Consider the following 15,253-nt stretch of genomic DNA (forward strand, 5'->3'; position numbering starts at 1 on the left):
GTATTCCTTCTCTTCAGTGCTGTCGATGGAAGTGAGAGTGAATGAAACAGAGGCACGAAGGCGGGCTGAGTAGGGAGTGTGCCACGAAAGGAGAGGAACGCTGACAATGGGCAGAAGTCACTCATCAAGAGACCTCTCTAAACTCAGCTCTTTGACTGCTTTTGAGACAAAATGACTAGCAATATGGGCACTGTCTTCTCTAATACAACAGTAGGTTAGAGAAAAATATACTGCGCCATGGTACAACAGCAATACCCAGTCTCTCAGGAAAGAAACTCGTAATCTTGAGCGCAAATAGAGAAAAACTAATTAGAATTGCATGGAAAAACAATATATTCAGCTACAGACAGGCTCTTAAAGCTGCCAGAGCAGAGCATATCCACAAACTCATTGAAAATAACCAAAACAAGCCTAGGTTCTTATTTAGCACAGTGGCTAGATGGACAAATAACCAGACACCATCCAATCTAAATATTACCTTACAGTTTACAAAGTAATGACTTTATGAATTTCTACACTGATAAAAATGGATAACATCAGAAATACAATAACAAATTTTTATTCTACAGCGTCTAATACTTCAGCTTCATTCATAATACCCAAAGATAAACTGCAGTGCTTTACAACTATAGGACAGGAATTATCTAAATAAACTTATCACTGCATCTAAACCAACAACATGTTTATTAGATCCTGTACCCACAAAATTACTGAAAGAGTTGTTATCTGTAGCAGAAGAACCTGTTCTCAATATGATTTTTTTAGGTCACATCTCAAAGCCATTCAAGCTGTCGGTTATAAAGACACTTATGAAGATACCACAACTAGATTCAAGTGTACTGGTAAATTACAGACCCATTTCAAATCTTCAGTTTATGTCAGACATTTTTTAAAATGTTTGCTCAATTGTGCTCCTTCCTGCAAAAATAAACAAATAAATAAATAAATAAAATCACGATATCTATAAAGATTTTCAGTCAAGGTTCAGGCCCCAGCACAGCACAAAAACTGCACTTGATAAAATTACAAATGTCTTGCTTCTGACATCAGACTAAGGCTGCATCTCATTGCTTGTTTTACTTGATCTTAGTACTGCATTCGACACTATAGATCATGACATACTCATAGATTGTTTACAAAACTATACAGGTTTTCAAGGGTAGGCTTTAAATCCCACCTAGTTCTGTATCAGTTACAAAAATATGAATTACCTATAAGGCCCTTGATGGTTTAACTAGTCTTCTACAATCCACCACACTCCCAAAGGTCACAAAATTCTGGACTCTTTGTAGCTCCTATGATAGCAAAGTCCATTAAAGGAGGTAGACATTTTGCATTTGGCTTTCAAACTTTGGAACAGCCTTCATGATAACGTTCAGGGTTCAGACACACAGTCTGTTCAAATCTAGATTAAAGATATCAAAAAGATCTATTTGGCCAAGCATTCAAAAATGCATCTAATAATCTTTTACTGCAGTTATATCTGATCAAATGCACACTATTATTCTTTAGCTTGGTTTAAACAAATCAATTTTGCTGGGTTGGATTTGTTTATCTGTTTTTGCCATGGGTAAGTATGATTTACACAAGCTTCAGTCTGGATCCGGAACACCTGAGAAGAGATGATGCAAACCCTGAAATAACATTTCACAGAGTTACCAGATTTTGCTGTTAGTTTGATCGCATAATTGTTGTTAATATTTTTGGTTATGTCTTTAATTGATTTTCTTTACATATTTGCTATATGTACATTAACTGACAGTCACCACTGATAAGCTATTACTGTCAGGGATCTAGAAGGAGGACCCAATTGCAGTGTGAGTAACAAGGGTTTGACTGAACAGACCGATACAAGAGGGGTTGTGAAATGCACAAGTAATACTACAACAGGAACACAGTTAACAGAGATCATTAGGGAAGGCCACTGGAACAGCTTTAGACATTAACTGGCATAATACTATAACAGCAGAGGGGGCAGCAAGACCAGGCTGATGGAGAAAACCAAACAAGGCACCATAGAGCAGAGTTCAGATACTTGTTGATTGCAGACTCTGAAGCAAACCAAATGCCAGGCAAGTACATGAACATGGTTACCCCACAAGGGAAAAATAAAACCGTAAAAAAAAGTAACAATAAGAAAGAAATGACCAACTAAACCAAACACACTAACTTAAAGAATATCAAACAAAATAGATAACCAAAGATCAGGATAGAATAAAATGAATATTACAAGTAAAAGCAAAAGACGAGAACAACCAGATTGCTATAACAAGGAGCTATACAAGAACATGGAACTACAAAGGACAAGACTAAACAAGAGCACAAGACCAACCAGACAGGGTGACATGGACACATAATCAGACAGAGACAGAAGTCGGTGAAAATGCCCATGAACCAGCAAAGACAATAGGGCAAGGGGAACTATAAATAGGGAGAAAAACACAGGTGAGCACAATTAGATAAACAAGGCTAACAAGAGGGTGTGGTAAAGAGGAAAAAAAGAGGAGGGGCTAAGGAAGCACATGGCCAATAAAACAAACAAGGAACAAAACACAAAACAAACAGTGTCAGTGCAAAACCCTGACAACTGCTAAATATTGTAGAAACTTTCTTTTTCTGTTGCTTTGCAATGATTTGTATTATGAAAAGCGCTTCAAAATCAAACTTGAACTGAACTGAATTGAATCTTGTGTTGCCCCAAAACAACTATCTTTGCTGTTTTAAGCAAGTTAAAAAAACAGCCATTCCCTTTTCAAAAACAAGAGCTTTATCCAGGGTCTTTTTTTAATTTTTTGTGCCCCCATTTCAATATTATGGAAGAAGAAGAAGAAGAAGAAGAAGAAGAAGAAGAAGAAGAAGAAGAAGAAGAAGAAGAAGAAGAAGAAGAAGAAGAAGAAGAAGAAAAACACCTACTGTAGGGGTCAAAATAGAATTTTAATAAAATATAAAAGCAAATAAATACATTTTATTATTTATAAATTACAATTGTAGCTCCGACTTAAGTTACCTATGGCTATGATTTTATTAATGCAGTTGTTACAGTTTTAGAGCTAAGTAGTTTATTCAGGGAGCTGTTAGAGAGTCACTTCATAATAATTTAATAGGCTGGTGAAGAAGCCAGGGCAGACTGGCAGGGAACCAAAAGCACAGTTTTGCTGTTAACAGGTGAGAAACACACACATGCACACACTAACACACACACACACGCACACACACACACACACACACACACACACACGCACACGCACACACACACACACACACACACACACACATAGGAGAAACCAGGGACAAAGAAGGAGACCGTTCTTTTCTCTGCATGTAATATTATCATAAAATTAACCATTAGGTTCACTCTTGCTTAAAAGGTTCTTCACAGTAATTCCGCAGAAGAACCATTCACAGGTTCTTTAAAATAACTCTCTTTTACCAAAAAAAAAAAAAAAAAACAAAAAAAAAAAACGAAACAGAACAGAAAGGTTTTCCAGATGTTAAAAGTTCTTTATGGAACTCTTTAGAAAAGGAAGGATCTTCTATGGCATGGTGAAGCACTTTTATTTTTAAGAGTGTTGTTTGAGGTTTGTCTCTGATTCACTGATGAAGCAGACATAGATTTTGTGTCAGTTGTAGTGACAGTTCAGTCTTTGTGAGGCCAAACGTGAAAGACAGGAGGAGGGTGTTTATGGTTTCTTCACAATTTTCATCCTGTCAACAAGTGGCAAGTGTGATTCTCAACAAGTGTGATTTTCCTTTTTATCATCAGTTATGTGCACAATTTCTAATGCTTATTTAATGTTTATTGCATTATTTTAATGTTTCTATGTGTTTGTATCTGGTATTTATCATGTTATGGGGACCAATGTCCCCACAAGAATAGTAATACTAGTACATTTTGACCTTGTGGGAAAAATTTTTAGGTCCGCATGAGGAAACAAGCTTATAAATCATACAGAATGGAAGTTTTTTGAAAATCTAAAAATGCAGAAAGTTTCCTATGAGGGGTAGGTTAAAGTGTAGGGTGATAGAAAATAACGTTTGACACGTGTGTGTTTTACAGAGAGTTTTTCTGGCAACCACACCTGCCTTTTTATTTATTATTTATTTAACCATTTTTATTATTATTATTATTTGTTTCCCTTGTGTAGATAATGGCCTATGTATACAAATGTAGGTGAACTTATTTACCATTCAAAATCATTTTCATCCATAAAATTTGTGAGACAAAATATAATGGCAACTTGTGCACCACTGACAAAATGTTAAATGAACAAGAATACTCATGTTTTTATTTTATTTTAATGTGTATGTCTTTCCTACCATTTCTATTTAATGTCTGGATAAAATCTTCATCTTCACTGTTTTTTTGTTTCTTTTTTTTCTGTATATTTCTCCACTTTACTGTCATCCATATTATTATTCCATTAGCTGATATTTATCAAAAAGCCTCAGTTAAAAGCTTCAGTGCTGTAACTCAATTAAATATGAAGAAATCCAAGGCTGAGTAATTGTGTTATTACACTGATATGATTTAATAATAATAATAATAATAAAGACAAAATAAAATATTATAAAATAAAATAACTATATTGATTTTTTTTTTTTTTTTTTTTTTTTACATATTTCAGCTGTGCTTTGCTTTGTTTGCATTGCAGATCTTGTTGTTTTTATGCTTTTGGTAAGAACATGACATAGATTAATTAGGTTAATTATATATGATAAGTAATATATTGGCTTTGAATAAATTCTAATTTGTATCATATCGCTGAGAGGAATGGAAAGCAGCTGAAACAGAAAGATGGATGCATTATCATTATTAAATTTCTGTGTGCGAGTGTATGTGAATAGCCATCCAATCAGTTCTATTTGCCTTCATTTTTTATTCTCTTTCTCTCAAATGTTCCTGTACATGGGGTTTCTGTCCAGTGCATTGAGAGTGAGTGTGAAGCATGAAGATAAGGGTCTGCTTTCATTCGCCTCTGCACGGACACACATCATCAGTCGCATTACATTTTAACCTGCCGACTAAACAGGTTAACAAGTAAAACCCTGAGCTGTGTTCATCTGGAGAATGGGTGAGATTTCTCAGTTAATTGTTCATGCAGAATCCTCAACACCTCTGTGTGTATCAGTGCTTAAATTATATCAGTTTCTAGCGTACTCTTTTGACGGACACATGAAGTTTGATCTAAGAATAAAGATAAGAATAAAAATAAAAATGACAAACACTCAACCATGATTTTAAATACTGATAATTTCTTTTGAATTAACTTCTCATGCAATTGTTCTTTAACGTTTAGGATTATGGCTTTTTTTCTTATTTTCTTGACTTACCTCAGCAATGTCAACCTATTATTATTTAAAAACAAAGAAAGAAAGAAAGAAAAAACGTCTATTTTGATTGAAGATGTCCCTGCAGGGTGCACTGCAGCGGGATGATTGTATAATGCATCTTTCTTAAAAGGCTATTTTCACAGTGCGACACTGAGACAGGACGGTAGGTCCTTGCAGGACAGTAATGTTTCAACAGCTGTACTTCTGAGTTAAGAATGTTTTTGAATACCAAAAGCAAGACAAATTGGCTTGCTTATCTTAAAAGGATAAAATGCCAATTTCAGAATCACATTTAAACTAATTTACATAAAATAAGCCTAGGTATATACACTCAAATATTAAAAGCTAATGTTAAAAATGGTTTGATTTAGGGTCTAAGAGTCATGGCACTTCACTTGCAAAAGCTCTATAATTGTAGGGATCTGAGTGATTTATATCTTTATATGTGCAGAAAATTGCTGTTTCATTTTATGAGAAGAGTTATTGTGCATATTTGTGTACACTACTGTACAAAAGTTTGGTACCATGTTTTTAATGCTATTGAAAGAAGTCTCTTAATGTGCACCGAGGCTGCATTTGCTTGATCAAATAATGTAGTAAAACTGTAATATTTTGAAATACTGTTACAATTTAAAATAGCTTTTTTTATTGTAATATATTTTGAAATTTGATTTATTCCTGATGGCAAGGCTGACTTTTCAGCACCATTACTCCATTTTTCCAAATGAATTTTCAGAAATCATTCTAATCTGCGCAAGAAACATTTCTTAGCATTATTAATGTTGAAAACCATTGTGCCGCTTGGGCCCTACTGTTTTAAAAAATAAAAAGGCATTTGTGAGATATAAATTTATATATGGGGTACAACATTTCCAAATGTACATTAGTTACCCCATCCATTTAGCTCTGGATGGAGTAACTACATAATGTATTCAAGCTTGGTTACATGAATCTGTTTTTACATTTATTCATTTACAGTAGCAGATGCTTTTATCTGCTGACACCATAAACCTGGATCTGACAGTAGATCGAAAGTATATTGAAAATGGTAATAAAGCCTCTTTTAATTACACTAACGAGAGACAAACAGGAGTTCTCTAATTGAAACATGCATCTTTTATTCACCTCTTGGTCTAATAAAGACTAATGGATCTGACAGAAAACTAGTGAGAGGGGAAAGAGATAAAGTGCTGATAGTTAAGTGCAAGGTATGCTGGGAAATGCCATTTACTGGTGTAGACGCCGGGACGTTTTGTTACAAGGAAGATGTATATACACGTTACGGCTTTCTCCATCTCTAAGCAACCATAGCTAATAGAATAGAAACTGATGTTGTTGGCACATTTTGTGTGAGAACGATTATTTCAATGATTTGCTTCCTCATAATTGAGTTTTCATTGATGTGTCTAAAAGCAATTGCCTAGAACATATTTTAATTTCTTCAGCATGCCCAGAAAGCACAGCAGTGATGAAGCTCCTTTGGAAATATGCATCCCTCTCTGAGATTAGCTGCTTTGCAAAATCAGCTCCTTGGTTTGCATTTGTTAGAGTTTAAATAGGGTCGGTGTTCAAACTGGCAGAGATTGAATTATGTACCAAGCAAATAGCATTCAAATAAGATTAAGATTAAGAGAGATTAAAATGAATAGTGTCAGATTGCTAGAATGGCCATTCTAGATTGACAGGTGCCACTCAGGAGTTTCTCTTGTCAATTATTCCCCAAAGAACAAGGAGCAGTTTGCCTGGTAAGCTAAATTATATTTTAGATGAATTTCTGTTTTAGTACACTGAGATAACTGCTGTAATGGGAAGGCTGTTTTGTAGGAATCACTGAATATCTGGGTCATGAGGGAGAAGGAGGTTAAAGAGAGCTCACTGTAAACTTATTCAAGCTGTTAGCTGTAAATTAGCTGATTCCGAATTAAAAGAGCAAGGGGTTCTTTTATTACAACATATTTCTCCCTAGGGTGTGTGTGTGTGTGTGTGTGTGGCAAAACTTTGAGGAAATGGAGCAAGTGATGTGATTCGATTAGAGTAGAGAAGTATCTCCTGACTCACTTTTGAATGAATCTTAAGAAGTTCATCCTGGTTACATTATTATTATTATTATTATTATTATTATTATTATTATAAAAAAACTTGCATCAAATATCACCAAAATATAAATAGGGCTCGTTTGGATAATTAATTTTTAAATGAATAGTTTGTTCAAAATGTAACATTTGCTGAAAATGTACTTACCCTCCAAGATGTAGATGAGTTTTTTGTTTATTATTATTTGAACAGATTTGGAGAAATTTAGCATTGCATCACTTGCTCACCAATGTATCCTGTGCAGTGAATGGGTGCCGTCAGAATGTATGTTAAAAAAGCTGAGAAAATGCATGTGGCTTTAATGCCTCCATCTGTGACTTCACAATCCTTTTCTGATCACCACTGTCTGGCCTCATACTGGGATAATTTCCCCACTGAGTCGGTGACCCAGAACTGGACTTGACTGTCTGAAGGTCAAGTTCTGGCTGTTACACAAGGACAAGCTGCCACAGTGTTTCTTCATCCAGGGTTTACGACATTGTGCCATTCATGGGAGAAATGTCATAGAGATGTGTGAACTGGGCAGAGAGAGTGTGATGAGTCATGCTTGTCCTGTTGAAAGGTCGTCTTGACAGCATTTTGTGAGCAGCTAAGGAAGGGTCAGGCATAAAAATAAAAGCCTGCAGACAAGAAGTCTGGGTGGTAGCCTACTCTATTCACTAAGATGAGTCACACTTATGAACTATCACATAATTTTATATACAAGTGTGTCGAGTTTGAAAGAACATTTTGTTGCTAAATGAAACCTCACCCCTACACTTGTTTGTCGATTTGAAGAATAGCTATGTAATTCATCGCAAAGTCCCTCCCCCCAGGTTTCCGTGCGTGGTGAATGTGAGTGCGCTCTCTGCGCTCCAGACTCAGTCCGTGCGCGCACCTGAGCGCACTGAGCATCTGCGCGGGTCAGACGGATAGGTCCGAATCCTACAATTCGCACACAACTTTCCTTTTCTTTTTTAGAGGAGGCTGACAACCAGGGACTGTACAAGTCTTGTTTTTAATCAGTGAGGGTGAAATAGAGAGCACACGCAGGGATCTCAACTGTTGTTGGACATCACATCCTCAGTCGGCGCCGTTACCATGCAAGTTCACTTCGCCGGCATCCTGATGTGCGGAGTGTCGGGTGAGTTCACCTTGTGTTTCATTCATTCATTCGTTCATTCATTCATTCAGCCAGTCAGTCATTCATTTAATTCATTCATTCATTCATTCATTCAGTCAGTCAGTCAGTCAGTCAGTCAGTCAGTCAGAGAAAGCAGTAGGATTTCGTAATCAGTTTAACTTTCACTATTAAGTTTAACTTTCACTATTAAGACTGCTTATAAGTGCTTATAATTACAAAAATAGTTCATATCTCAAGTTTTTGTCCCATGTGAGAACTGATAAATTTTTCGTTTCGTTTTTGATGCATTGCCGATCATTGGTGGATACTGATTAATTTTATTTTACTGTTAGGCTACCCCTTTTGCCATGTGCAATTTAACCTTGAGAGCCGATCTCCTTTTTCTTTTGGTCATTTTTATTCTTCTTGGCGACAGTTTTAAAGCTTTTTCCCTTGAATACGTTTTGAACAAAACACCGAAGATTTGGAGATATGTTATTCTACAATGATGGGGTGATAATGAGAGCACTTATATTTTGTCAATACAGCATCCGTTCTGGATGACGAGCGAGCCGTTGTTGCTATGGTTACCTCTTCACGCACAGGCGAGTTCTGTTCGCGAGCGTATATTTAGCGCGGCCTGACTAACTTGTAATCTAACTTTTTGTGGTCAGTGAAACGTTTAAACGCTGTTGAAACACTTATATAAGCTTGTATGAAAAAAAGAAGAATAGATAAACTAGTATTTGTTCCCCTAAACTTTTAGGCTACTTTGATAATGATTTAATTGGCTTAAGTCGGACTCTGCATTTCAGCGTTCAGTAACTGAAGTAACGTACGTAATCAATTTGGCTGTTTTGAAGAAGGATGAACGAGGATTATTTAGCCTCGGCCTATAATATAGCTAACTAGCCTATTTAAACATTTTCTGTAATAAAAATAATAGGGCCACATCAATGACATCAAGGCTATATCAAATCCTACAGTGCTGGCTACATAGCTACATGTGCCAACATTTTGTAAATGCACCTGTGATGCTACAAAATACTGTCTAGGTAACTTAAGGTGAGCAAAAACCACATCCTGTTCTCCTTTCTTATACACCTTGTGTTCACAAATTTCACTTCGTATTGGTTTTGTGTGTGAAAGTGAGTGTGTCAAGTTGTGCTTACACCAAGGGGACCAGCCAACGGTCACAGCTGGATAAACATAAAAAAACAATGTTTTAATTAAAGTTAAAACTGCTGAAAGGTTAGGGTTTAGGGGATAGGTTAGGGGATAGGAAATATGTTGGATTTAGTAGGTCTATAAAAACAAAAGTCAGAAGTCCCCACTGTGACAGACAAAAAAAAACACATATGTGTGTATTTCAATATCTAGTGCTTTATCATAAATTCACAAATAATGAATTCCATTGATTTTATAGTGCTTCTAATAATAACATAGTTTAGCTGTGTCTTATAGTGATTGTTTCTGTGTAGTCTGTGTTCTCCAATTTGTACTTACTGTATGGTTTAAGATTTGTCCTAATCGGCACTCAAAAGCAGATAAACTTTATCTGAGATAAATGTCTTGATCCGAGCATAACTCAATACAGCTGAAACGAGATGCAGGTCCTCCAAGAAATATATTTAGAGATTTTTACTCCTTGAAAAACAAATGAAGTGAAGGGAGCAAATGGAACAGTGGTTTGCTCATAGATTGCATCATTTGTTTTATTTAACTAAACCCAGCTTACTACATTTTTATTTTTATGATATCAGGCCAGAATTGACCTCCATTCATAAGCATGTGAATGGAAATTAGTAGTGTAATAACTGATTGTAGTAGTTCTTAATGATCTTTGAGACATCATGTATTTGTGTGTTTAAATGAATAGGAAATTACAGTAAGTGTATACACATGCTGAGCAGAATCATCTATTATGCTGAAGTAAGTGTATTGTGTGTGTGTATCACTCTATTACAAACTTTTTGCTACCTTTTCAATAAGATGACTTTCAAACGTATATAATTTCTTTCTGTTATATAAATCAACCTAGACCTTAGCGTGCTTTACTCCCATTTGGAAAATAAAGAAAGTAGAAAAAAAAAAAAGCTCCTGTGTGATGAATCGCCGTGCACCGTCTGCCCCCCAAAGCTTTTGCTACACTACAGCAATTCTTCATGTTGACACACAACTACTACTTCTGCTGGGCTGTTTATTCATAGATCTATAGGTTGCCTTGAGAATGACTTGCAGTAATTTGAGACAAACAGAAGGTTGTGATGAACTGTTCAGTGAAGAGTAATAAAACATTTCTTAGACTTTTAACGGTCATTAGAAAAAAGCAGCTGCAGCATAAGAGCTTTGTGTTGTTCATTTAAAATAGTTATATTTCAATCTGCATTTTAAATAGGCTATTTTTCTTTATAATGCAGGTTTGAAATCTTTTTAGAGGCCTCCAGTTATACGTGTGAAAATAGTGTTTAACCTTTCAGTTTATTCTGATATTTTGTATCTTTAAAAACATTATAAAACTGCACAATGTCTGGGGGTATTGTGTTTACTGTATACTATATTACAAGTTAACATGAGAAAAAAAAATAAGTTGATGTGATTTAACATATTAAAATTGAATTCATATATAATGAAATCTTTGTGAATTACTTTAGTTAAAATAAAAATACTACTATATTTGTGAAAAAGGTACTACCTCACAGTCAAAGAAACCAATGCAACGTTGTAACCTGAGACTGCATTTATAATGCTCAATTTCTCTCTTCTCTTTGTCTTTGTCTCTTCTGAAGTGGTGCTGACCATGTTTAATGTATCAGAGGACCGGGCTCACTGCCCGCTGGGCTACTTCCCCTGTGGAAACCTCAGTACCTGTCTTCCTCAGCTGCTACACTGCAACGGCGTGGACGACTGTGGGAATCAGGCAGATGAGGAGAATTGTGGTTAGTTCAGATTGATTCCTGTCAGTCTCTTGTCATTTCCCCTGTGTGCTATTTTTCATTTATTTTTTTTTTTTTACTTTGTACTGTAAGCCAGTGGTGTTGAGCATAGATTTGCTTATCTAAATCCGATTTTTTTCTCTGGCAACACCGATGTTTAAACTGCACGATACAGATTTTTTAATACTACACATAGACAGAATAAATGTATTTATTTTTGGTCAGTTAATCTCATTGATTGAGCAACCTTCCAAGAGTGGTGATATAACACCCTGTCTACATTAGACGCGAGCAGTGCGACATTTAAAAAGCAATAAGAACCCATAATCAGTAAACATGCCCTGTACCATTTCTGAGTATTTGTAATATTTGCTGTGATGCATACAACATACAATGGATGCTAAATGTAGACATGTACTCCAGCTTTAGCAGCACTGGAACTTTTCATGTGTTTTTCACTTTGTTTGTGTTGTGTTGAGTGTTGCAGACAGACTGATTGTCATTCAGTGTATCAGTGATGGCAATTCTTTTATAGAGCCAATCTAAAAGGCAATTTAAAGTTATTTGTGAAGTGCTTATTATTGAACTGTTGCATATAAGCAATATCACTTTCGCACTCATGTTAATATATATTTGAACTTTTTTTAAAAGAGCCCTGTTCTCAGGCAACCATTTGAATATTGTTTGAAATAAAACATCTTGAAATATTAAGAGTATTCAGCAATAAAGAAACAAGATGCGAGGTACCCTATTGCATAACAACGTATTTTCCCATTCTGCGTTTTCCCTGGTATCTGTTATCCTTGCAATATTTTCTCCTCATATCTTTCTTTTTCTTCGCATCTCAGCTTTTGATTCTTGTGCTTTGTTTCTTCTTTTCTGATTCTGACTATTTCTGCTCGTTTTCTCTGCCTCTCTCTCTTTTCTCCATTTTATGTCTGTGAGGCAAAACCATGTCAGTTGACTTTGCTTCCACTTCTAGTCAAACTGAAACATAGATTTCTGCAGTTTTCATCTATACAAATTGTTATATTTAATTTACCTTCTCATCCATCACTCTGAATAAGGGAAAGTCTTGTAGTTAAACAGCTGGGTTTATCATCAGACTCCAGTCCCAAGCCCCAATTGATTTTTTTTTTCTACACAGGATTATCTTCTAATAGTCTCAAAGGAATCTGCTGACAAAGCACTAATGAAGAACCAATTAAGTTTTTATTACCCACACACTTCAAAATCAAATACCATTCCTGGACTTGTTAACAATTGCTAATGATTTTTTATATATATATATATATATATACAAAAGATAAACCACAGTGCTGTTTACTTTGTGAAGAGGTGGTAATTTCCCATTGATTCTTCAGTAATCATTTACTTAATAAACATGCTACAGTGACCCTAGTGGTTATGAAGACAGTTTTGATAGTGTCATACTTTTCAGAAACGGTGTGCCCTGCTGTTTGGCAAATGTCTCACGGCATTTGTCACAGCGACTGTATCAAACTCAGTCTTAAGTGTCATCATTTGGCCCCTACAGCGGCAGGCACCATGTTTAACCTTGTCTTTTTCTCTTTAGTGGCCTTTGTACGATGGAAAACAGGGAGGAGATTAAAAGCCGTTGTGTCGGCACCAGACTGTAAAAGGTCAGGACGAAGGAAAAATGTCAAAGTGTACATAATATCTTAAGACATTTGCTTAGACCTGTGTGTTGAGTCAAGCAGAACAGGATAGACAGGAAGAGAGGGATCCTCTAATGCTTTTCCAAATCCCTGCCATTGGTATTCTGAACATGTGAAATTCCACTCCCACCTTTCTTATCGCATTCCACTTGTCGTAACTGAATTATCAAAACCTTTTCAGGGCCAGAAAGGTCGCTGTCAGATATCACTGTAAACGATAGGCATGATTTATCCAGGCTCAGCACCTGGCATGAAGACGCTTGCTCTCGCTGTTTTGGCGAAAAGTTGGATATAGATGAAAGGCCAAGTGACCTAAATGATAAGCTGTACTTGAGCTCCCAAAAGATGATAAAAGTATTTTTCAAAGTAGGAAGAGAAGGAAAAGTGCCTTTGAGATTTGATGGATAATGAAGTTTTGGATAAACAATTGTATCTCTATATGAAACAAAAGTGGAGATGCGGGCCCACCCGCAGTCAATATCATTCTGTTTCTCTCTCATCCACTGAGGATGAAAGGCAGGGACATGGGCACATTTTGACTCTGGGTGACGCCACAAAGAAAGCCGTTTGTCATTTTTGCATTGAATGCTTTGAACCTCAAGAGCTTTGTCGGATTGTAAAATCCGAGTCCCTCAGGAACAGAGAGTCCATCTGGGCTCATATTCATTTTGTCATCGATAATGGTGTGTGGCTTTGATTTAGCATCGTATTAATCTTGGAAACTGAAGTTTGAGTGCTGCACCACAGACAGCCTTCCATTATGGTGATGGTTTATTCTATTACAAATAATTTTTTTGTCTCAAGCTTTTTTCCTTTTGGAGCCAACCTTGACTTCTGAGTGGCTTTTCTTCTTGTAGAAATCTTCTTTTGTGTCTCATTTGTGAATCATTTCAAAAGAGATATTCTCTCTCAGTAATCCATCGTATCCAAAATATCTCACAAGGCTTTCTTCTGATTATGAGTTTTGCAATAGCAAATAAACAAAGCATTACATTAATCTCGCCAGCCAACAAACTGCTTTATCGTCCCACTTGCTTATTATAAGTACTTTCATCAAGTAATGTTTTTTTTATACAGCTGCGTTTGCTTTTGAGTTTAGCAATACTAATATTACGCTTTCTCAAAGGAACGTTTTAATTCTCAAGAGATTTTCTACATGACAAGGAACAATGAAACATTTATTATCTCAGTATATTGATTATTGCCTTCTAATTTTAAAGGACATCAACAAGGTCTTGATGCACAGTTGGATATTCAACTCCAGGCACCTGCTGAAAATACTTCAGACTCTGATAAATTAGTTAAAGCATTCAGTGAGCATATTATCATTAATTCTCTTTTTTGGTTTGCTTTATGCAAAAGATGAAAATCCTATCAATTTTATTTGGTCCTGAAAATGCAGAATGCAATGTTAATAAGGTGCCACGCTATGCATTGATTTTGTGTCCATTCATTATATACCTATTACATTATTTATAATTAAATTACATTTAATTATAGATTACATTTCATCATAGAACTACACATTTTTGGCCAAGGTACCTTTAAATAAAACAAATAAAACAAGGGTGGCTGCATTAGCCCTTGCAAAGTTTGAGAATCTGAGACCACTTTTAAATTTTGTGGGGGTCGTTACATTAAATGAGACAGAATTTGTGCCACACTAAAGTGCAGTGGTTCTAGAGTAACATTATGAAAAGAAATAAACTCATGATGTTGTATTTTTTTTAGCAACCTGGATTATGCAAAACATTCCAAATCCAGTGATAGGTTCCTCTTCACAAACACTCTGAGCTTTAAGCCAGTTACTTTTGAACACATTTTTGTTTACAGTCTCATTGAAGCATGGAATTATTCAAAAATGCATTCCAGTTTTGTGTGCAATATGTATCAACCAGTCTGTGAAAGGACTGTGGGTGGTCTGTGAGGGTGCCGAAATGATAAGCCAGAAGAAACTGATTGGTGCATGCAACTCAGATGAATGTGCTAACCTAATAATTGATTTAGCTGTCTCTCAGCGGGCCCCATAACCCTGGTCATAGCCCGTGCACCAGTTCCCCCAAGGTATGTGATTGAAAAGTGATTGCAGTTACTGGTACATTTTAGTCCTG

The 15,253-nt window shown here is 35.9% G+C and overlaps 1 protein-coding gene across 1 annotated transcript in view; it reads left to right on the forward strand.

The window, feature by feature from the left end:
- Positions 1-8,099: 8,099 nt before the first annotated feature.
- The window catches only part of LOC127971051 (relaxin receptor 1-like), a 42,139-nt gene continuing 34,985 nt past the window's right edge, over positions 8,100-15,253 (forward strand). Inside the window, exons 1-2 of the mRNA XM_052573813.1 lie at positions 8,100-8,548; positions 11,317-11,466. Of these exons, the coding sequence (XP_052429773.1) occupies positions 8,506-8,548; positions 11,317-11,466 (193 nt within the window). The 5' untranslated portion in view covers positions 8,100-8,505. The remainder of the gene's footprint in view (positions 8,549-11,316; positions 11,467-15,253) is intronic.

The sequence above is a fragment of the Carassius gibelio genome, chromosome B14 (assembly GCF_023724105.1).
Source record: "Carassius gibelio isolate Cgi1373 ecotype wild population from Czech Republic chromosome B14, carGib1.2-hapl.c, whole genome shotgun sequence".
In the NCBI taxonomy this organism is placed as follows: domain Eukaryota; kingdom Metazoa; phylum Chordata; class Actinopteri; order Cypriniformes; family Cyprinidae; genus Carassius; species Carassius gibelio.